We start from the raw sequence: 25,485 nt of genomic DNA, 5'->3' as shown, positions 1-25,485 counted from the left end.
CAGCTACGCTTGTTAAGTGAGAAGAGGAGAGGAGATGTGTGCTGAATAATTATGCATCCTGTCTTAATTAGATCACCTTGCTCCTCTGTTCTGGCTCTTCTTTAAAGCTGTCGGAGTGCGGAAATCCATAGAGGATTGTGCAATCGCTAGTTAGCAGCTGTGGTCTGTCGTAGAGTGCTGTGGACTGCTAATCCCAAGATGCATTTTCAGCGGAGGCTACTTGTCATTTTAAGTTTTGACAAAGAGCCACTGCAGTGTTATTTTATTAGCACATTGCGTGAATAAGACTCCTTGGAGAATGCGTAATCACGTTTGTGTTTAGGGACTCGAGCAGCAATTATGTCTCCCATTAAAGTTCTTCCACCTTGAAATTTGGATATACTGAATAATGCATGTGTTCAGAGAATTAATTAGCTCAGTTGAATGCAGCGCTGTCACACACTCACCTGTGGTTGTTTTGGAGAAGTTATCTCTCTGTCCATCTCTGTGGTCTCTCTTGTCTGTGTGATTTAACCTCTCCGTCTGTGTGTCGCTCTTTATTTCTCAGGAGTACCAGGGCTCCAGTGTGTTGGGCCAGTTTGTCACCAGGTTCATGCTCAGAGAGACGTCCAGTCAGCTCCTGTCCCTACAGAGGTCACTGCAGTGTGCCATGGAGGCCGTGGAGGAGCAGAGCAGCCCTGCCCCGTTAGTACTCCAATACAACACTGTCTGTGCTGTGTTACATGTGAAGATTTCAAGACACTATCCATCATATGCTGTGCTCTGGGACAGTACTTGCTGACCCCGATGATGCCCTGAAATTCACTGGAGATATAAAGAAGATTATTGTAGCTAGTCAGCTAGTGTTGCATCAGGGTATTGTCCAATTGTTTTTTCACACTTGGACAATGCTCAGGCAGGACCCTGCTGGCTGACAATATTCTGCTTGGCTGGCAGGTCTTTGTTACAGTCATGTATCAGGACAGGACAGGAGAGGACACTCAGTGCCAAAGCAGGAAGTAGTGTGATGCTCTTACAGTGCAACAAAAACTAAGGGCGTCTCCAAAAAACAGTTCATGTAACCATGCCGTCTATAATCATCTTTCCATGACCTTCATCATGAACATGGGACTGCTATGGTATAACCAAACATTTTAGGTGTCTCACCTTAAATGCACCCCAATTATAAATGAAAACTCCAACCTTACTTTAAACAACATGAAAGAAATGTGGCAATATATTTGTTGGTGGTCCTTTATCGGACTGTGAGAGACATTCAGAGATGGCCATAATCACAGTCTTGCGATCAAAGATAGCCTGGGGCAAAAGTCTGACAGTGTCAGAAAATTAGGATAAACATCTCACAATGTGACTGCTGCTACAACCTATGTCTACCAACCAACCAATAGGAACTCATAAACATATGTGCTATTGTAGCATTTTAAGTATGCTATTTTAGCATACTTTGCATACCATAAATACTGAACATTTACTTAACATTACCTCCAGCTCTCTTTGCACAACTGGCATCCCAAGTTGTCTTCTTTTCCTTTACGACAGGGTCCACGTTCTTTTACTCCTCATCTTCTTTGGATTTTTTACCAAACACATAAATACCACTAGAACTGGAGTATCTGTACTAAAGATTTGAAACAATTTTCCAGTCATTTTTCTCAATTTTACTCTTTGCAGTTACTGCAATTTTTAAAACACTTTTTCTCCAAAACTCACCAAAATGTAGCTCTGACACTTTGTCACAACATAAAACAGATATCTATCCATATATATGTCTGTATCTGTTCTATACTATACATATATACATATAGTATATATAATATTTATTTTCCAGTAATAACTCAGTTTCGACCAAAAATGTAGTTACTGCATGTAAGTGGCACAAATCTTGTACACTGACTTTTGTCATAGCCTACAGCTTGGTATTTGTGGTCACTGTACCATGTCACACAGCGTGGCTTGAATTAATCTTAGTGTATTGCTGGAATTTCACAGTCTGTTGGAGACTTTACTCATAGTGAAAGGGGCAGATTGGGCAGACAAGTTCATATGGGTTGTTTTGAAATGCAACTTTCTGGTTGGTAGTGCATTGCAAAGCAACCAAAATGTCATCTTATGACATAAACTCTACACAGCAGTTTTGTTTTATTTGTTCTTTTGCTTCTTGAGTATTCAAGCACATCTCACTTGCTGGTTAGAGCGTGTAAGCTACACAACAAATCTTCCTATTGTGTTGTATGAGGAATTGTTGCTGTCTACGCAGTATGAAAATAATGGACTTGGTAGAAGAAATGGAGAGGAATTTCCTCTGCCAGGTCTTGTATTATGCTGTGCTGCTGCATTTTAATATTGTAAATTAATATTATAATATTCTGTAGCACACTAGACTGGGAAACGTGTTTTTTGCAGGATGAAACTGGAACGCAAAGGCCAAGGAAGCCCAGCGGGTGGTGTGCTGTTAATTCAGGTTTTGGAAGAGTTCATGTTGGTGTCTGAGGACTGAGGGAGAGTGGCAATTAGCTGTGCGGCTCACTTAATGATGTGTCTTTTAAACAAGGTTTTAGATCATAATCAGCAAATCAAAATACTACATTAAATACACAGTATTTTATTCTTATACACTATATTTGCTATTTGAACACAGTCTTTTGATGCATTGTCAGCACCATCTCCACACTATTAAAAATAAAAATGTTGTCAGTAAAGTTAGCGTTGGTCTAAGCAGCAAGGGAATTCAACTAATCAACACTACCTCTGATTCTTGAAGATATGCCTTTCAGCACGAAGCTTTGAATCTGCTACATTCTCACAGTCGTTCATACAGTTTCCTCACTAATAGGCAAACTGCTTAAAATTCAGTATTTCTGTCAAAGACCCTAAGGCTTTCATTAAATGTAAATTGAGCTCATACAATAAAAACAGACTTAAACTGGTGTCATCAGTTTGGGATTTGATTGACCATTGTGTATGAGTCACAGTTCAAAATGGCAACAGCTCACTGCTAATGTTTGCAATGAAAAACCTGCTCCGTTTACGTCTCTCTATATGTTGTAGTTCATCAAAGATCTCAGCAAAGGCTCCCGCACTTCTTTGATGCATCACTTAGAAATTCAATGAAGGGAAACAATCCATCAAGGACATTTAATGAGAGGAAATCTATCTCATCGCGAGTCAATATCGTGACACTTTCAAGTGACTGTTAACATTTTAAATAATAAGGATACTTTCTCCACATTTGCCCAATTTGGTCGCACCACTTGCAGCTGGGGTTGTGTGTTGCGCTGTGTGACAGAGCTCAGCAGAGCTCCTCTCTCTCCCCTCTGGGTGCCACACTGGTATTATTGGAAATAATGGAGTGGTTATAGCCAAGGTGAATTATTGAGAGGGGACTGGGGGAGGCAGAGGGGGAGCAGGAGGAGAATGATAAGGGTGGCATTCAAATACAGAGCAAGTGAGTCATGGAAAAAGCAAAAGCAAAGAACGACGAATACAAAAAGTAAATGAATGACAGAATGGTGCACAAAGTCCGAGATAAAATGAAAAAAGGAGAGAGGGGGTGTACAAAGGGACATGATGAGAAGCTTTTTGGCCACAAATAGCTCTTTAAAGATTGTAGAAATAGGTATAGATTTTGGAAAGAGAAAGAGGGATAGAGGGTGAGAGTCAGGAGGGGCAGAATTAGAGACGTATTGAGTTGGCAACAAACAGCTTATTTCTCAGCCTTTGCTTCCCTGCAGTGGATTTATAGCTGTTGCAGTGGCCTTTGGGCTCCAGGCTGTTCTCAGCAGGAGAACCTTCTAGCATTGCGCTCCCTCTGCGCTGTCAGCGTGACACTGCACACACACACGCACACACACACATACATGCATACATGAAGACACAACAAAAGGAGTGGGAGAGAGAGGGACTCACCTACAACAGAACAACAAATGTGCACGGCCATTTTGACACCAAAAACAGATACACACACAAATGAAATTACAGTCTGTACACACACATATACACACACTTTTCACAAACCGATCCTTCCCGTCTTGCCTACTGTGGGTCTCACACATGTGCCACAACCCTTGTAGGAATCCTCGATGAGTATCTATATTGTGTAGATAGCACAATAAAGGTAGCCCTGGGGTAAGAGTTAACCCAGGGATAACTTTGCCCCTTTTTACACACACGTGGTCAGCCCCAGGTTAAGCTAAGCCCAGGGCTGTATGATTCACACTGCACATCTAGCATTTGAATGTCAATCGGTACAGCAACTGATGTGAACATTTTAGCACTATTACTCCTTTGATCTTTTAGTCCTGGTTCACACTGGTAGCTTTTAGCCCTGGGTTTACTCTTTTTTTTTTTTTTTTTAGCAAACTGGGGGATAACCCTTGACAGTCTTAGGCTTAAGATGTGGTTAGCCCACTTTGGAATGTGGTAAGGTTGTACCAGTGTGAAAGCTTTCATAGCCTGTGGCTAACAGCGCCCTTAGCCAGGGGCTAACAGCTCACTCAGCACAGGGCTAAGTGCAGTGTGATGTGAAAAGCCCTTTAGTGGTTTCTTTTCTCACTTGCTAAGGCCTCCACTATTCTCAGATTTAAATCAGGGGATGGGATGAAACTGTTCTGCTGTTTATGGACTTGACAAGTCTCAGTCAATCCTCCTTGATTGAAACAATTTTGGTGCTATTGATTCAACTTGTGTGAAAATGAGGACCAACAACTGCATCAGTAGCCTAAATCAATAGCCAGGGCAAAGTCTGGTCCGCATCCTTGTTGTAGATGGCAGAGAACTTGTGGTTTTGGGCCTCAGCTCTGTAAAATGGAAGTTTCACCACATTGTGACGGCAAGATACTACTTTCTCTTATTTTGGCCTCCAGACTTTGCTCCAAATATCCCTGCAACTATGGGTTTTGCATGGAGCAGGATCTCTAACTGACTGACTTTGCTGAAAGCTTCTTAGAAACGTGGAGTAGCGCCCATGTCCTTGATCAACTGCCACTTCATCTGCGCCCCATACTGTCATAAGGTTACCCTTCCCTTTTGCCTTCTAATCTGTAAAGTAACGCTCCAACTGTCTTTATACATCTGTGGGTTGGTCAGACCACTCTGTGAGGAAAATGATCACGGACAGTGACTACAAGTATCTCTGGAATCCATCCTGGACTCAGCATGGGACCTCCCACACTTTGGGACATGACAGACTGCTCTAACAAGGGTATTGTTTGTGCCTGGGCACTTTCCACAGAAAGGTCTCTGTATTTTACAGATGAACTGCAGCCTCTTTGCCCATCTCCAAATGAAGTTTGCACAAGTCACAGGTTTGAGGTACCTTTGCTACTTTCAGGCCCACTAAAACCATTGGAGCAATCACTTTTCTGAGGCCATTTCCTTTCTCGAAGTTGCGTCCTTTGAAGGACAATGATGATATTCTGTCACCTGTGTCCAGATCGTAAGGAATTCATCACCAACTTTCAGTTTGCCGGGATTTCTGGAGGGTGATGACCACTGTGGCAGAATGAAGTGCACTTACTCTGCTCCTGCCTTTACCGCCTAGGTTACTCAGCCGGGTCCATGAAGGTTTTTAAGGACCAGCTCACTGGTCCATCCTGGTCGACCTCCTGTTTTACCTTGACTTTCTGATTCCTTACCTAGCCAGCTGGTGAGAAAGCAGGAAGTTACTGCCACTGCTATTGCAGCATACCACATGCTGGAATATGTAGAAAACTGCCTGTCAGTGGGAGATGTGATGGCCTGGCTTGCTGCCCTCTATTATCCTGTTCTGTATTCATTTAACCTCTTTGGAGGAAATAGGTTCTGAATCTCGGCAAAGAGGAAGTCTGTTACAGAAACAGGCAGTGTTTGTCATTCCCCCTCATGACAGACAAAAGTGGTTTTACTCCGTGTACTTACTGGTCCCCAAGAAGTTAAGACGTTTTACACACATTCTGGATCTGCATATGCTGAAACAGTTCATTGGCTGCCAGGCATTTGGTATAGTAACCATGAGGAGGTTACTGGAAAAGGTTCAGCCAGGTCACTGGCTCACCATTATTGTCTTGAAAGATGCTTACTTTTATGTTGAGGTGGCTCTGAAAGACAGCTAGTTTCTATACTTCACCTTTCAGAAAATAGCCTACAAATACAACAGGCTACTGTTCAACTGCTCCATGGCTCCATGGATTTGGCACTACAGCCACTACTCAACCATGGCATGAGGATCGGTTTCTACCTCGATGACTTCATTGTCCTGGTGGTTAAAACATTGAGCCATTTTCCACAGAGCCCAGTTGATTTTTCACCTCATCAGTTGGGGTTTGTCAGGGAGTCAGGCTTGATTCGACCAAGCTGTGAGTGTCTGTCAGAACACATACAGACAGGACATTCCTGCTGCAGGCAGTTCACAAATTGCGACAGGGAGTGATATTGACAGCACTGACAGTCATGCGGGTGCTTGAGCTCACAGCAGCAGCTCACCCAGTGGTTCCACTGGGGCTACTGAACATGTGCTGCCTGCAGAGTTGGTTTACCAGTCTACACTTCGATGCAATGAAACACGTGTGTGACCTGGTCACCACTGCCTTATCAGCACAAGGCGACCTGTGCTATTGGGGTCCCCACAGTATCATTCATCTGGAACACCACTGGGACGAGTTATGTCACACATCGTGGTTGTCAAAGATGTGCCCCTGACTTGTTCAGTGACATCTATTTCCCCACTTTCTGCAGTATCTGTCTCTCTCATGCTGCTATTAAAGTACATCCAGAAGTTGGTTCCTCTTGTCATGAGGGTTTTGCTAAGAGATGTCTTTACCTATCCCTTTGTGAAACGTTTTCTGCAGGGAGGTTAAAAGGCAATGCCCAGTGATGCTTGCCTCTGGCCCTCAGTGGAAACTGCTATTGATACTCAAGACTTTCATGAAGGATCCTGATGAGCCCCTGGAGTGCTTCTCTCTGAAGGCACTGCTTGCACTTGACCTCAGCTAGGGGAGTGAGTGAGCTTTGTGCCTTGTTGGTTCACCTCAGCTGCATGTTGTTTCGTGGTAACCACGGTGATGATACTCTCAAACGAACCACTCTTTTGTTCAGGTCGAGAAAAATGAAACTGGGCGCAACCCCGTTTGGGGAACAGGGAGGCAAAATTACATCCGCTAACCCAACACATCCATTAGCATGTTAGCATGTTTGTGTGCTATGTAGATGATGTGTCCGTAAAGCCCTATCCAATAGGTGCCTGACTAGATGGCTTTTTAAATGCATCTCCCAGGCTTATAAGTAGGTGGAAAGAGAGCCTTCCATTCACAACGCAGCACAGCAATGCCTTGATTAGTGGGGTGACTGTTTAGGACATGTGTACAGCAGCATTGTAGTCTATGCCCTGTCTGGTCTGTGTCCATGTTGCAACTCAGCAACTCAGGCAACTCAGGAAAGGGTGGTCTATGTTACTCAGTTGGGTTACACCTATAAACTTTCAGTTTTGAGCAGCATACCTCTGTGCATGCTTTATGAAAGGAGTGTATCAGTAATCCCCCGCCTAACCTCAGGTGGCAAAATGAAGTACATATGATTGGACTGGCCACTTCAACCATGGTCCAGTAGGACTCGGGGAATGAGATGGGCAGGGTGTCATGGCCATGGTCCCAACTGGTTTAATGCACAGATTAATGAGGTGGGGTTCAGCTCCCTACTTCTCCACTCAAGCTTTCTAGGCTATAAAATAGTGGGAGGTCTGCGGCAACTAACCTGTAGCCGGTCTAGATCGGTAGGGCTGGCTCTGATGACTGAAAAAAAAGAAAAAGAAAAAGTTCTACTGTACTATTGTATTTCCAAGCTAAGACCAAGTAAGAACTTGTAACAGATTTTAATGAGAAGCATCAGCTTTGATAGGAATCCAAATTCAGTCTTATTTCTGAGCAAATATTAATTTGGAAATTTAGCAGTCGGAAAAATCACACAAAAACGAATAACCCCAAAACTTTATCAGCACAAGTAAGCAGGATTATTTGAAAAATGTTACGATTACACCTATACCAATTTAAGAAATGTGAGAAATTTAACAAATCACCTGAGAAATCATCCCACAAATGTATGCTGCTTACTGAAAATCTTTCTAGTTATCTCTTGTCCATGTTTACACCATATGCTCCTCTCTTCCTTGAAAATAATCCTGCTGAAACGTCTTACTTTTTTTTTTTTCCTAAATGACAACCAAAATGTATCCAGTCCAGCTACATTTCACATCTGGCTGTGTGTTCGCCAGCTGCAGTTTGTAATATAAGGCTATAATTCCAGCCTGTAATATAAGGTGGTGGAATGATGATAAATCCAAAGTCCTACAGAATGCTGTGACACACACGCACACACACACACACATTGTGAGTGTGTGTCTCAAGTGTCACAGTCTCATAACCACACAGAGTGCTTGACGTCCTGCCCTTGACACTCTTACAGACAGCAAACACTTTTCCATCCACAACAGGGCTGTGTGTTGGTGCATACGCGCGTGTGTGTGCGTGTGTGTGAATATTTCAGAGTGTAAGTGGAAGGGTTCATCCTCCTTAACACCCAGCCTGTGGGTTAATAAGCACTGCTGTGTGTCTGGCTCTTCTCTAAGTGTTTTCACCTCCATTCTGGACACTTGCTGTTTATCTCTGGTTCCTGTGACTCTGCACCATTCACTGTTCTCCATCTCTGTCTCTCTCAGACATCAGACATTATTCTCAGCTCCGTTTCTGATTTGAATCAATTATTAATGCATCCTTCCTTACCTTTCTTGCTTATTCTCTCTTCTCCCTATCTTCTCTCTTTTCCGCTTCTTCATTCCCCGTGTGACTACTTCTGTCTGCCTTCAATTTCTGTTTTATTTTTTTCCCCTCACACCCCACTGACAGTTGCTGTCTTTCTCTCTGATGTTTGTTTCCCTGGGTCTCCGCCGCTGTCACGGCAGGAGAGAGGTAAAGGCACCGGAGCTGACAGCAGTACAGAGGAATGGCAGGCGGTGTGGTCGCAGGGTCCATAATAACCTGTGCATGTCCCCATCAGATCCCTGCTCTGGCATCCTGACCACAGGTAAGAGGAATGTCACAATATTATTAAAACTGCTAAAGGAGCATGCTGGTGTTTTTTTAAACTCATTTTTTATTATCCACGCAGTACATTACAATGAGTGCTTAAAATATATGGTTGGTGAGATTCATTTTTGTTATTGTCAACAAATAACATCAGACACAACAATGCATTAATTAACCGCTGACTTCCCCCTCTTAGAAATAAGAGTTCTAAAGGGGGTTCTTCCTGTAGGGCTGAGGTTCTACCCAGAACCAATTGCTACTGAAGAACCTTTTTTTGAAGAAAGTGTTCAAGGGTTCTTTGCAAGACTATGAATACTTTTTGGAAGAAAGAGTTTGTTAAAGTCATTGAAGAACTCTTTTATTGAGGTTTGTCAGGGGTTCTTTGTACCAAAATATAAACGGGTTCTCGATGGGTTCTAGATAAAACCCTTGGAGCATAAAAGGGTTCTCGGAGCAACTTACTGGGTGGCTCCTAGACAAAACCTTCAGAATATAAATATGTTTTCAGTAGAACCCCATGGAACCCCTGTGGAAAGGTTTCTAGTTAGAACCCCTAGACAGGGTTCTGGATGGAAACATTACACCACAGACAGGTTTTCTATAGAACCTCTCATGTAGCAGTGTTTTAGATACCTCTTAGTGGGTTCTAGTTGAGACCCTTGGAATATGTTAGGGTTCTTAGTAGAACCCCTTGGCTGGGATCTAAATAATACCCTTGAAATATAAAAGGGTTCTTGTTTGTACCCCCTATCTGGGTTCTAGATGAAACCTTTACAAGGTGAAAAGGTTTTGGATGGAACCCCCAGATAGGGCTCTGAGTTGAAACAATGCACCACAGAAGGGTTCTCTGCAGAACCTCTCAAAGGGGGTTCTGGGTAAAACTGATCACAGATGGTTCTCAGTAGAACCCTTTGGTCTCTCTGAAATGGTTCTGCTTGGAACCTTTGTAAAATGTTCTACCAGGAGCTAAAAAAGGTTCTCCAATGTGGACAAGTAGAAGAACCCTTTATGGTTCTAGCCGGTAACTTCATTTCTAGGAGTGGCTCTGTTTGTGGTTCTTAAACCCAGGCCCACTGGTGCATATTTAATTTGTAATCTTTAAGAACAGGTCTTGAATACTCACATTTTTAATAACAACTGGATGATTTTCTAAAACAACTGGGAATGTTTTAGTAATTTAAAACGCTTCTCAAACAGGAGTAAATAGTGCCTTTTGCTTTGCTTCTGAGAATTTATGGTAGAATGATGGTTTATGTGGGATTAACAAAAACTAAACAGTGCACATTTTCATTATACTGCAGACGTTATCCATTATTTATTAAACAAAACCTCATTTTTGCCTGCAGCCTGCATCAATATAGTGTCCTTGATCTGTAAATACATGCATCATTGTGTCAAGTTTTTCTACTTTGTCATATTACACAAATCAACATTTCATCCTCTATAATTATTATTTAACATCCCACCAAAGTATATCAATAAATAGATGCACTTCTTATTATCAGCCATGGGGGGAAATCGTGTTCAGTGATGTACACATGGATGAGTCCCAGCACTGTCATTACTAGTGTTATGCATAATTAGAGCAGACCGTACGCTTTCTCTGGGGGCTTGTTTGACCTACAAAGATCATACTGACATTTTCTAGAGACAAGGAACTTTATGTTGAGCCTCATTTATTTTGCTCTTCACTAGTATTGATAACCTGAACACTAGATATTGAGCCTGCAGGGAAAAGGATTGAACTGTGACTCTCAAACCACTTTGAAATGAGTCAGAAGTCTGAACCTGTTTTTCATTATACAGTAATTGTCATGTAAGTGAATGATTCTAGATTCTTAGGATTTTTTCCCCCACAGTCCTTCAAATATTTGATTTTTAAAATGAAAAAAGTTCTGCTGTGCACTTTCTCTTGTCAGATATTAGAAAACATCCGATTTGATGAGACTGAATGGGATCTCCAGAAATCTATCAAATTATTAAATTCTCAGCCGTGTACCAACTCCAAAGTATATATCTGTGCTATGAAACACACAACAGTATGTACAACTGATACAGCATTTACTGAAATCCAGTTAGGATTAGTATGCACGATGGATTTGTGCAGAAGCTTGAGAGGGGTCGTGCTTGCAATTTTTTTAATGCTGTTATCTCTTGTTCCATTAACTCAAGAAAATAAACTTTATCTCAAGATAATGAGACAATCAATCTGTTATCATTAAAAAACAAAGGTCGTTTCCTCTTATTACAGAGTTTATCAGAGATCAGAAGTGCCACGCCAGCATGCAGATGGTGTCTTAACAACTGTAGCGACTGATTGAAGCTGGAAATGTCAGATCAAGAAGTACCCATTATTGATGAACACACCAGACTGTAGGCTACTTCAATCAGGGTTTAACACAGGCAGAGATTGCTTTGTCTCTTTTTGTAAGAGATAACATTCAGGTCAGAGTCCTCATCATTTAAAATCCACATGAAACAGAAATCAGAGTGCGGTTTGCTTCCACATATTGACATGTTTCTTGTAAAAAACAGGCAGCTAGGGAGGGACTTGTGTGTCTGTGTGTGTTAACACTACACTCCCCCAGCTGTGCAGCTACAGCGCTTCATTAACCCGGCCGACTCTTCCCAGACCAAGAGTTTCCAGTGAGCAGGGCAAGACTGGGGCAGAGCACCACCTCCAACAGAGTTTTGACAAAAAGAAATACAGTATAAAGGTGGTCATCTTGGCAGGTTCGGTACCTGGCAACCTGGGATTGAGTCAGCTAACTTAGCTACATGGCTAACCAAACTAAAAGAAGTTAGTGGTTAGGTACTTCAGCAACAAGTAAATCCATCTTTCCAATACGGAACACCATAAAATGACCTCGGTACTGGATACCCTGTCTCTCTCTGAGGCTGTGGTCGGTCCCGTTCTGGTCCTGCTCCTGTCTGGTATCCTTTCACCTACGTCTGACCCCTAAATGATAGACATATTTTTCTCATGTGGTTTTAACACAGTTCCTATTTTGACCTGTTAAAGCAATACATTTTATGCTTACATCCTGTCGTTCAGCTCGGTGTACGTGACTTTCTGCAAATTGCCTGCAACTGCTGCACTTTGCCCTTCTTAGCATGATTATTCTTAATGCAACATTGTAGATATTTAATAGCACATTCATAACTGTCTAAAAGCTGTAATCAGTGTATCAATGTATAAAAGCTGTAAAAAAGAAAACATAAAAGGAACATATATTCACACTAACTAATGAATCTTAGCCTTAGTGTTGCACTGCTAAAAGTTGAAGTTTGATTGATGGGTGGATGTTGTGCACCAGTGAAAATTTGTTTATACGAGAAGAAAACATGATTAATTTTTTATATAAAAATACAAAGAAATTGATTTTTCCATTTTCTGGGGGGTATATATTGTGAAATAGTTGCACAATATGACAGGGGAGTGATATAAAAGGCATTTTTTATCTTGACTTTGAGGAGAAGACTAGCCCAGCTGCAGCTTCAGAGGCAAAGTTGAAAAAAGTAATTTTCTTGCAATAAATTGATGATTAGAAATCAGCCTTCTGTTTTATCAAGATAAGGAGACTCATTATCACAGGCAAACAACTAATTGCAAGCATGGCTTCTGTAGGGTATGGGATTGAATTTACATTTTTCCGTCGTCCTGATAATTTGGCATTGTGTCGTCTCCAGGGGTGAGCATGGAGGATGGTGAAAACTGGTGCTCTCAAATCAACAGGCTGCAGCAGCTGCTGGATAAACTGGAGTGTCAGGTACGAAACATTTCCCTCCATATGTTTTGAAGTGCAATACATTGTTTTCATGAAAACAGACTGAATCTGAAAGGTTAAACAAATATGAGGTTTTATTTTGACTCTGTGGTCCTGGTGATCATCCATAGATTAAATAAATGCAGAATGTTCCCATGAATACAGAGACAGAATGTGACAGTCTCGACGTTTAATGGAATCAATTTGATGGGAAAGGGTGTGTGGGCAATTTGTCGTACTGTCACAGGCCTGCCACATCATTCTTTAAAACATTTTCACTATAATTTGTGACAAATTATGCGGAGAATATGCAAAATAGTAACGCCTAATGCATTAGCTTTTCATTATTTTGTTTTGGAGTGCAGAACATTGAAATGTTAAGAATACTGAGAGATGCAGTACTGGGGCTATACAAACAGCACTGCAAACTGTGTTTATCTTTGAAGCAATATCTGTAAACCTGACTGCAAGGTTACATTTACACAACCGTGAGACTCTTTACAATGTGTGTCGTTTTGGTGTTGTGCTTTCATCATTGTATGTCTGGGACAAGGTCTCAGCTTAGTGCTTGAGTGCTTTCAGGCCTGATGTGGAAAACGACATACCTATTGTATATTTTCAGTCACTTAGGCCGTAGGGCTCGTCTATTATAAGATATGTTGTGATTTTCTGTTCAATTCTGCACTGACAGCATAATGCAGAGCATGATTTTGTATGTCTGTGATGGTCACAACAGACAAAGAGTGCACTCACAGCATGAAAAAAAACAATGCTTTTCCAAGAGGAGTTCTGTATCTGTCACCTGTCTACCTCTCATCTCTCATTCTCTGTATCCTATGACCCATTCTCTCTCTATTACGTCTCAAAGCCTCTTTCACGCTCTCCTGGCCCATCTTCTGCTCCATCTCATTCTCTCTCTGTCTGTTCTTTTCTTTATTAACTCGCGTTATTCCCATCTTTTGATGCTCATTCTTTCCCCTCCTTTCGGTCTCTCTCGAAGCATTTTTTTTCCTCTCTCTCTCTCTAGTCCTCCGTTTTGACAACCCAGAGGGATTCAGAGAGCAATATCAAAGCAATTCATAACCTGCAGGAAATTCTGAGTGCAATATCCATCCCCACACCTCGACGCCAGCACCATCACACACACATCCCGTGTCCATCCTGCTCGCTTTTTCTGCTCTCTCAAATGCAACAGAATGAGTTTTTTTGCCTCAAAGGTTATTTTCCTTCTGTGTGCACACACACATGCACACATACACACAAGTACCATAACCTTTAAGATGGAAAGCTCTTTCTGTATTATTACATTCACTGTATCTCATTATTCAGAACACCTTATCTGTATAGACTACAGTATGTAGTCTATATATCATACAGAGAGAGCAGCAAGAGAAGTGTGGTGAATGACATGTTTTCCATTTGTTTTTCTTTAAAAGCACAATTTTAATCTACCCTCTGTGCTGTGGGTATGACTTTATATCATCGTTCCATTACTCTCCTATTACATTTTTAGCTACAAGTGACACAACTGAATTATTCAATGAATGTATTTAGCCTTTATAGCCCTGTAGGGAATTTATCTTGGACAAAGGTTTCTGAAAAATCACACACAAACAAGTATCAGATATCAAATACCAGCAGGGCAAAAAAAAAACTATACTACATTACAGCAACAGCGATTCACATACCTGGTCCCTTTACTTTGCCAGTTGACTATTTTTATATACCTTATTTTCCCTGCAGCCTGCAAACAGGTGCAATTTGACCACCGGTGCAAATGACTGGGTGCAAATGTACTCAAGGCAGCAGTACTCCTAGTATTTTTTATTATTATGTGTATTATTTTTAAATCCCGCCCCTTGATCTATGTTCCAATAACAGTTGGTCAAATTTCTCCTTTCCTGTTTCCTGTACTTACATTTGCTTGGGGCCGCTGTGGGTCATCCACTAAATGGAAGACTGGCAGTGACATCACTAATTCTTCTTACTCAGGTGTTTTCACAGAACCAAGGGTTTCTTTTCATATTTGTCACCTTCTTGTTTCAGGGTCCCAAGTTGGAGCCGCTGAAAGAAGACACACTGGCCAGCACGTACAAGTCTGTAAGTCACCACTGGTATACTCTTTTAGCTGCAGGGACAGCTCAAACTTTGACTTTTTAGTAAAAACTATATCTGTGCTCCTGTCTTCCTTGAAATGCTTTATTACAGATGTGACTTGTTCTGGGTGTGTGGTTTCAGCAGCATAGATGCTACCCAATGATCAGAAATATGGAAATATTATAGAAATATTACAGGCAGCAGCATGTCTCAGGAATCCTTTTGTTCTTCCAGGATTGCACGCTGTAATGTGACTGTGATGACTGTGTCACTACTCTATAGAGTATGTAGTTGAGTTGATATCATAAATCTGAGATGAAACAGACAGAAGGACGTGACTTCAGAGAAATTACAAATTAGTTTTCTACTTCAGTACCGCTGGCAGTGCTATAGATTTACCAATACACAGCACAGTTAGTGGTAGTTAAATAGTTAAATCAGAATCATGATCAAGGCCACAGATTCTAACTTGTGCAAACCTCAGTCAGATAAAGGATCGATGAGTCAGGCAAACTGGACTAACACACAGAGGCAGGATGGCAGGTCATTTTTTGGTAATTCTGTTAACAAGAGGAATGACTTAGAATATGGACACTCACTGTTGCACTGAACTGTTTAGAAAGTAAAGAGGGCAGCAGGATGACGTGGTGCCTTAGAAGAACTTGGTTCAAGCCCAGTTTCCCGGTGGAGGACACTGAATCACTGCCAGTTGCAGGGATGTTGCTCATTTTCAGGGCACATTGATTGATAGAGGAAGAAATTATATATATTAATTGTGTCTCACTGCATGTCTCATAATTGTCTTTTCTTTTCCTCTGTTGGGAGGTCCATGGGTTGATGTGGAAAGCTTTTTGAAACACTTTAACTGCTCATTTAGTGGATAAGCAGTAGAGAGTGTCCTGTGGTGACTTCACCAGTGAAGAAAAGGAAATTAAAAACTAGAGGAGCATAGTCAGTACACAGACAAGTTGACCTTTATTCTTTTGGATAAAAAAGTTATTGACTCATCATTTTATCATATTAGATATTTGTGTGTAATTTTGTAATAATTGGCGTATAAAGTCTTGAGCTATGGCCAAAAATGTGATTAGTGAGGTCACTGTGAACTTGACGTTTGACCACCAAAATCTGTTTGAAGAAATTCCCTCAAGGCGTTCTTGAGATGTCACGTTAACAAGAATGAGAGGACCTGAAAACATAATGCCTCCAGCCATGAAAACATGAAGGCATAAACATCATTTTAAAAAAGATTTTTCAAGGTTTTTCAATAGTTAATTCTTCAGCATACACTCATGAATGTGCACAAAAAAAATAGGCTGATCAGTCCAGTAGTATTAGAAATTACCTGTGAATAAGCTCCAGTGATCACGCACACACACACAGAATGATACGCCTGGTGAGGATAATAACTTGTATCACTGAATTACTGTGAGTTTTCATTTAGCTGAGAAGGAAAAACTATGTTAGCCTATGAACAAAGTGTTACCTGGAATACTGACCATTTTGTTGTGTGGAAAGTAGCTTTTATCGAGTGATTTTCATCATTAAAGTCATTTATTGTCATGACAATCTCTGTAAACAGTTAGTGATTACTTAAGTGGATTATAGCCCAGGCTGCCACACACAGGGTATCATTAAACTCAAATGTTAAAAGCTTGGTCATTACAACACCAAATTTTGAGATGACATTTTAAAGGGTCGTTGATGTTACTTAACCACACGCACACACACACACACACACACACACACACACACACACACACACACTCAAACAATAAAGTGGAACTCGTTTGAAAATGTCAGATTTTTTGTCCACATGGACCACTCAAGGCTAAACTGTGTTTTGTGAGACCTTTGCGTTGTAATGCTGAAATGTGACACTCCTCTGCTTGAGGCTGCAGCAGAATTATGATATACAATAACCCTCTGTCTGGCAGACTATACGGTAGCTCTGATTGCAGTGAGTGTGCCTCTGTGCAAATCAAGTAGGACACAAATTAAAAAAGGACTCGCTTTAGTAGATAACTGCTGATTAAAACAGCATTTTGTCCTTTTGGAAGGAACCAGACTCAACTCTTTTAATTTAACCACCCTGAAACAATATAATTTCAGGCAAAACATTTCACCAGTGCAAGCATATTCACCTCTTACTACATGTTTAAGGTGCGATTCTCCTCCAGTAACACCCCCAGTGTCCTTGTTTTACTCTGACTGTGAACACCTCCAGTAGCCACAGTATGTTCCAAACAAGCCGACAAGATATTATTGAAACTCTTTTCCAGCTACACTCAGCAATCGTTCTCTTTAGAAAATACATTTTACTCATTCAGTTTGTTCGCTGTCCTCGTTCTAAATGTCAAGCAGCACATCTGTTGCCTCCTCAGAGCAAATGATACGAGAACAACCTGTTCCAGCAAGTCTAAGGTCTGTTTTTTAGTGCACATGTTCGCTCATTCTAGCTTTGAAAATCTATATATTACACATCTCTGTAAAACTGTAAAATGCGAAGTAGAAATGTGTTTAAAGGCTCACCTTGAAACAAAAGGGTCAGGTCTTTATTTGGTTTCTAACTATATTTGACGTGTTCACATATGGACAAAATAAATAACTGACTCGTGACCTACTCGAGAGGTATAAATGGTGTGAAAACACCCACACAGGTGAGAACGTAACCTATAGTTATGGGTAACTATGGTGACAGTTACATCAAAGCATTAGTTACAGTAGTGAATGTAAAAGTCTGTTTTCACGTTTCCATACTGGTGGAAAGAAGTAAAATTATTTGGATTCGAAAACCCAGAAAAAGGAAACAGTACTGAAATAAATCCTTTCTCTTTTACCGAACTATGTCCACGCACAAGATTTAAATTGTATTTTTATCTTAATTCCAAAAGTACATATTTTCTCAGTCACCTTTGATGGAGGTCATGCAGATTGTTTTGATTTTTTTTATTATTTGCTGAGCTTACAAGGTATAAAACGTCCGTCACTTTGTTACAACCGAATAGTGTTAAAAAAATATAGTTTTCATAGGGACTATTTTTAGTAGAAAGTGGTTCAATGGCAGCTCTTCACAGGGAAGTCTGAGTTATTCAGTTTTTAAATGTCATTTTGAAATGCTACGAGCATCATAAATTAAAATTTAGCCTCTTACATTGCACTGAGGTGGTGACAAACAAGATTTCAGAGACTAATATTTCAAAACTAAACATGGCACGCAGGAGCGAAAATATCTCTGTTTTGAAATGTAGCTGACCCGACCCTTTAGGCAGGTTCAAGTCTGTGTAAACAGCGCTTACAAAAGATGCCATGAGACAAGTTTCACTTTGTAACTGCAGCAGTGACTCACTCTTGTATTGAATTGTTGAGAAAGTAAGGAGGCCAGCAGGGTGATGTGGTGCACTGGGAGACCACATGCCAGGCGGAGGACCGCAGTTCAATCCCAGTCTCCCTGTGGAGGATGCTGAATCACTGTCAGTCGCAGGAAAATTGTTTATTATCTGGACACATCAATCGATAAAAGAAAAAAGAATGTATATTATTTTAAGTGTCTTTTCTTTTCCTTTGTCAGGAGGTCAGTGGATTGATATGTAAAACAGGTGATTGGAGACTTAAACTTTATGAAACTTTTTTTTATAGTACATTTAGCTGGTAAGTGGTGGAAAGTGCTGTGCTGTGGCGGTTTCACTAATGGTGCTGGGGGTGGGGGGGCAGAGGGGCTCTCCTGTCTGTCCCACATTTTTTCTAAATGGCAGCCATAGGTGCCGGGCCATTGACATAAATAAAAGATGGACTCATCTTTACTCTCTCCCACTGTACAAAACTGAGGCCAAATCATCCCGGATACGAGCGCATGGCTTAAAACCCCGTTTTTATATCATCAAATAACTAATTAAAACCAAACTGATCAGAAAAATGAACAAACATCAGCATAAAAATAAACTACAATGACAGAACTATCTTTGGGGGAAAAAAAAAAACATATTGGCCTGTACTTGATGTATCACTTTGGCCCATGTCTTGTCCATCAAGAGTGGGGAGACAGGATTTATGACCTATACTGCAGCCAGCCACCTGGGGGCGATCAAGAGGCTTTGACTTCACTTTTGGGAAGCTGTCATGTTGTCCAAGTCTTTGGCTGACCAAATGCAGCTCTGCGTTCCCACCATAGACCTTTTTAGTGCCCATGTCATGATTACATCACGGCGTTAGGTGTTGGAAAAACAAAGAAAAAACTGAAGGCGATCATGGTCACCTCAGGCCACACAACCAAGTGAAAATTTCGAAGTAGCAGTGGCTCAGAGTTGAAGTTTTATCGCATACCAGCTGACACTGCCCATCAAAAAAAGCTAAGACAGCTATGGTTATAAGTGATAAGATGAAAGCTGGGAGATGTGTGTGAGCCACAACAAAATAAAACGAACCCACAAAGTGTCAAGACAGCAAATAATCGCCTTTTTTCCCTATTAAACAGAAAAATACAACTGTACACCTTCTGAATTCAGGTTTCTCTCATCTTCTTCTGCTGGACAACACCTAAAATGACAAAAATCACCCCCCCCCCCCCCCCCCAAAAAAAGGGCAACATCTGATACAGTCGTCCTATTGCCCAACCCTTTGGCAATTGTAGAAAGATGATCCATCCACTGAGTGAGTGTGTGTGGGTCAGTTTAACACTCACTGTCCTGTAGAGTAAGTGACCATACATACTCATAAGAGCTCAGATTTTCTTTAGCCGTTAAGTAATAAGTCAGCAAAACTTGCTAGCTAGTGCTAGCTAACGTGTTAAGAGAATTGTTTTGCCATCACCTAAGCTCTGCCTACAACATCATAATATTACCCAACAGAAAGGGGGTCCGATAGACTTGAGGGAGCAAATGTGGTTTTCCATCCCCACTTTCTGATCATACAACTTTAGGCTGTTTTTAAATTTTTGAGCTATGCCAAGTAGTGCTGGGCTATTGGCTGTAAGTTCTTCGTACACTGAGCATATTTTTTTTATCTCTGATTATCAGAACCTGCACCTCTGCCGGTCCCTGTAGGTTATATTACCTCTCACCATCACAAGCTTTCCAGGTGGTTTCTTTATTGTGTGTTGCATTGATGTATGAGTGTGTATCTAATGATTTCCTTCAACGATTAGACAGGCTGCTCTCAGTTTTGCTTCCATGCACAAAGTAATGTCACTGCAGAAAATACTGTCAGACATTAAAGCAGCAAAACTAAAAACTGTATTTATGAACAGGACAGGACAGAGGAAACTCCCCAGAGTAAACAGAAATAAACAAACAGAAATAAATAATCAAAGAAGTTGCTGTGCTGTGCCTCATGTGTAAATGCGCATACAGTCTTCTTACTTCCTGGGGAGATGTGTCCTATTTCCAACCTGTAACCCACCCACTATTAATCTGAATGTTAATTCTTATGACCCAGCCTGCCTGATCCACAGACTAACTACACACACAAAAGCCTACCAGCTGCTGTCGTCAGTATGTTAAGCTAAAAGAAGAAAGTGTCAAACTCCTCTGAAGGACACTGATGAGGCGTCACTGCAACACATGTTATTATAGCTCAGTTAGGTGTCAGTATTATGATATGCCATCAGGAATCCATGGAAATTTACTTTACAGTTAGTGCCTCCATCTTTCGTCATACAGCTGTGTCCACTCAAGCTTTCAGCTGCAGTGACAACCTAAACTGAATGTACTGGAAAAAAGAAGTGCCTTAAGTGTGAGTAAAATGTGACAAAACATTTCTTTATTTATATCTCATCTGTTGTTTCTGATAGTGAGATATGTTCCCTTAGGAAGGTACTATGCGTTCTTTCCTCATCAAATGGTTCAGAAGTATCCATCTTGACAATATCTGCACTCATGTCTGGACCTCAGGGGGTGATGTGAGCTTGATGTCTCCTCAAACACACACACACACACACACACACACACACACACACACACACACACACACACACACACACTCTCTCTCACCAGCCAGTTGTTCAATGTGTCATCTCATCTTGTTCCTCTTGTCTTGTTGCCAACAGAACATCCTGCTGGTTCAGAGGCAGATGTCGGTGTCTGATGCAAATCTGGACAACTTCCGGAAAGTTCTGAAGAGCTACATCGATGCCACCTCGGCTCACTCTGACAACCTGCAGTGAGTGTCTTGTTTGTTTTCAGGCAAAGCAAGATATCTGTGCCCACGTCAGGCTCTGCTGGTAAAGTTAAGTTATTTAGCTTTAACCTGAAAAAAAGTTAAAAAATGAAAATAACTTGATATTAATTCTTGAGAAAACATGTTTAATTACCTTAAGATATTAAGTTGAACAACAATTCTTCAGTCACACTGATGAACATTACAAATGAATTTCATTTCCTTTTACATTTTCTCACTTTCAAAAATCAGTTCCTTATTTCACACAAAGAACTTTGGGTTCAGCTTCTCCTGTTGGAGCTGCATCGTTCCAGCGCTGGCACGAAGACAATATGTGAAACTGCTCCCAGTGAATTTATTAAATTCTAATGTTTTCTTTAAACTAAAAAAAGAATGTTCTCAGGAGAGTTTTAACTATAAAACAGTGCATGCAAGGAAGTCTGCTAATATGTTCATCATGTTTCTCTAGAAACTTAATTTAATGAGTTCATTGAACTCTGTACAGTTCATTTATTTATTCAACTCATCATTTCAAACCAAAAGACTTCAAATTAGATGAACTCACGTTTATAGTTTTATACGTTTTTCAAGAGTAAATAATATAAGTTTTAAGTTTAAATAATTTCAACAAATAAAACGTGTATATTTATGCTAAGTCAATACGAAGATTTCTTGACTCCACTAAATTCCTGTATGACATTTTACATAACTTTCTGAACATTGAGGCATTGTTGATTCAGGAATTTGAATCAGGGCTGCACAGTTAATCGCAATATTATCAAAATTGCAATACGGCCAAGAGCTTTTATGTGATCTCAGATTGTGAGCAGGTTGATTGAACATTTAATATCTATTGGATATTTTTCCACAAAGTGTCACTAACATATTACACATAAATAAGGGCTCATTTTCTTTCATTGCTGTTTGATGTCATGAAAGAAGCATCGCAGCCCTGCCTAGTTCTAACTGACATCTCTCAAAAGATTGAACCTTTTTTGTGTAATTTATCCTCGCTGAGTGCAAACTCCCTTTTCACTTTGTATCCTCTTCTTGCCCCACTCTACTTTTCATCTCTGCTGTCAGTGTGTCCGTTCAGAAGCTCCCGGGAAAGTCGTGTTACATAATGTATGAGTTCTGGCAAGACCGCATCTCCTGGATGAGGTCAGTATGGTGTGTGCACTATGCGTGTTCTGTGTGTGTGTGTGTGTGTGTGTGTGCGTGCGCATGTTATATTGGCAGACTGTTTGGCACTCTCAACTTTTTTGATGGAAATGTTCCCCACCAGTGAGAATGAGCAGATGGCCCACCTCTCAGTTCACACACACACACACACACACACACACACACACACACACACACACACACACACACACACACACACACACACACACACACACACACACACACACACACACACACACACGTAGCTTAAATGGTTTAAAATGGTATCTACGCCATACGCATATCAATGAATGTATTAATCTGTTATTCAGAACATTTTGCACAGACATGATGCGCTTGATAAAAAATGTTATTTTTAAAAAAAAAATCAAAGAAGATTTTGACTATCTATGAACATTTATATTTTTGACAGACTATTTGTTTAGTAAAACAAAAGAAAATTAAGTCCTTGCACCTTTAAAAAAAAATCATTAATAGTCAAAATACAGTTTTCAGAGCCTTCAAAAAACAAACATATTCAAAACAGCTGTCATTTTAAAAATGCAGAATATCTCCAGTGACACACTCTCTGCTTCAAAATAAATCCAATGAACAATTACAGTAATTAAGCTGCGGTTGGTGCTCTCCTCCTCCTCCTCTCTTTTTTACTCCTACTTTGCTCCTTTGTTGTCTGTCTGTACAGCTACCTGCAATCCAATGACAGTAAAGATTTCCAGCGTTGCACCATTGACATGTTGGAGGATGCTGAAGTAGTTTCTACTATGTTGCTCCCAGGTTTGTATTTGTGTGTCTGTGGGTGCATTTATGTGAGAGTGACAATATGCTAGAAAAGTGCTGCAGACAATAGAAAAGAACAGAATTGAATTTTAGGATCTTTATGGTCCAAACAGGGTTTGCAGCAGTTTTTGCTCAGTGATAGAACATTAGACTCAACCTCCTTGGGTGTGGAGAGGGTGCTAGAATCTTTCCTGTCCGCTCGGTGGTTCATTGCCTCAGTGATCTGTCTTTTTCCTGCGGTTTCAGAGTTGTTTATGATCATACTGTGCTTGGTCACTCAAACAGAGCTGTGCTTCTCCCCTGTGTCAACAGCTATTCCCCGCCTTTTGAAGAACATCTTAAGGGAAAATAGTCCGACTAGACAGTAGAATTGAAAGCGAGTTTGCCACAAGTATCGATGTCAGATCAGCTCACGCTCACCACACATTACGTGGCTTTGAAATGAACAAATTATCTCTTTAGTCGTATTAGACCATGCGGCAAAATGTTTATATCTGCTCTCCCAGGCATCGCTATCAGTAACAATCCAGCATAGCCCAGATGGCTGCTATGGTCGCACTGTTTCTGCAGGGAATATAGAAGAAAACGATGTATGGAGGCCCAGTGTGATGGGAAAAAAAGATCCTGCAAGTCATTATAATGAGAAACTCTCTCAAACTAAGGGCTTAGTAATCAAAATTATGACGATATTGATGAGTATCGATGCTAGAGCCTTATTTTGCAATACTAAATCATTATTTTGAGGTACTAATAATGACTTACAGGATATTTTTTTCATTAGTGGCAGAAGTGGCCTTCCAATTTAATGTACTTAACACAAAATTGTCCTTGTTGAAAACAAACATTTAATAATTTGTTGCTGCTGTTGATGATTTTGCCTACATCTTTCTGGAGCTGTTTAACCGCCATCTACCTTTTGTTTTTTGTAGCCGTGTTCAGTTGGACAATTATGTAGATCAACAGTCCACACTTCAAATTCAAGTGTTTTGTTTTGGTTTTTTGTGTGTTTGTTTTTTCGGTATTCATAGTATTAATTCAAGACTTTTTGAGTGGATTTTTGTCACATTTCAAGTTTGAACACACTGCGTGGTCGAAACTTCCCCCCTAAAAGTATGATGTATTGTGGAACTGGGACACAGATATACAACATGATGCTGGCATAATGTCTGAGCCTTTTTCACACTGGCTACCGTCCAACTAAAAGATAAGACTAGTTAATGTGATAATTGCCCTGTGCGTCACATTCAGCTGTTAACTGCGTCAGTACATTAGGCGTGGATGTGTTATGACATGTTTAGATGGACTAAAAACCCCATCTGTGGAAAACGGGGGTGCATCCAGAATTTCTGGGCCTCCTGACAATAACTCACTTTGAGAATTTGATTATTGAGCCTAAAGGTAGAAAATATTTTCAAATCATCCATTTGCTGTGCAAATATTGGACGTTTCTGAATAAATAAATACGCAAGTGGGGATATTGTCTCTCAACACTCGGGGCTATGTTCACACTGTGGGTTGGAAAAGGGTTTTGATGTTTTGCCCACATGGCACAGTTCAGACGTGTGTAATTTAAAGGTGTAAACAGGGTAGAAACACTGAATATCGAATGTTTTCCGGCCTTTTTTGAACACATTCGCACATGGAAATAACTTGTACTTGGCAACGTGACTTCTATCTGACGCACATATCTTATTTTCTCATCATCACGTCATTGACTCCTCGGCAGAGTCGCATGAATCACTGCCACTCCAGCTCAGGCTACAATCATGCCTCTTCTGCCTCGTCTTGACATTTGATTAACTTGTTACAGGCCTGTAGATATGCTTCGGAAAGCAAAAGCAGTAATTATTATTGCTACCTCTTTACGTACGTCGAAGGTGGTGATTTGACTGTGTGGGCTGCACGGGTTGCCATCGTTGCTAGGTTACTGCACGTTGCTGTTTACTTCCTCATCTGTGGCTCACACGTATGAATGCCTACTGTTTCAGACATAACAGTTCTGGTGTAAACAAAGTATTCAGAAGTGGGTCAATTATTTAAGTGTAAACATGGAGTACCAGCTTCTACAGGATAACTGTTTGTGTGTGATTAATATACAACAAAACTGAAATAGGTTTCTAAAATAAAAACTAAAATAAGCCTGCATAGAGATTGCAATATCTGACTAAACAGTGTGTATTTATTTGACTAAACTGAAAGTAAAATGAAATCATGAGCACAAAGTTTAAAAATGTGACACTAAAATAAATTGTGAGTTGAGTTCCAGTTAGAGGTTTGTCTTATTAACTGGAAGAAGGTAGATTGTAATCTGTCACCATTAGTGAAGGTCCTGGCAGTGAGGATGCTTATATGTTGTGTTTTGGTGAGTTTTGATCTTTTTTCTTTGTATAGTATTTTGATGAAGATGAGGGGAGGAACAGTAATCAATAGAACTTTATTTGTATAACAAAAAGACG

At 40.5% G+C, this 25,485-nt stretch overlaps 1 protein-coding gene across 1 annotated transcript in view; it reads left to right on the top strand.

The window, feature by feature from the left end:
• Positions 1-25,485, top strand: part of necab3 (N-terminal EF-hand calcium binding protein 3) — a 65,507-nt gene that overhangs the window by 35,461 nt on the left and 4,561 nt on the right. The window contains exons 6-12 of the mRNA XM_084737742.1: positions 548-684; positions 8,930-9,051; positions 12,744-12,823; positions 14,867-14,920; positions 20,961-21,073; positions 22,154-22,231; positions 22,935-23,026. Coding sequence (XP_084593868.1) covers positions 548-684; positions 8,930-9,051; positions 12,744-12,823; positions 14,867-14,920; positions 20,961-21,073; positions 22,154-22,231; positions 22,935-23,026 — 676 coding nt within the window. The remainder of the gene's footprint in view (positions 1-547; positions 685-8,929; positions 9,052-12,743; positions 12,824-14,866; positions 14,921-20,960; positions 21,074-22,153; positions 22,232-22,934; positions 23,027-25,485) is intronic.

Source organism: Lutjanus erythropterus, chromosome 2, assembly GCF_056507025.1.
Source record: "Lutjanus erythropterus isolate fLutEry1 chromosome 2, fLutEry1.hap2, whole genome shotgun sequence".
NCBI classification, from domain to species: Eukaryota; Metazoa; Chordata; class Actinopteri; order Lutjaniformes; family Lutjanidae; genus Lutjanus; species Lutjanus erythropterus.
The sequence above is the reverse complement of the archived record's forward strand: the minus strand, read 5'-3'. Positions and strand labels throughout refer to the sequence as shown.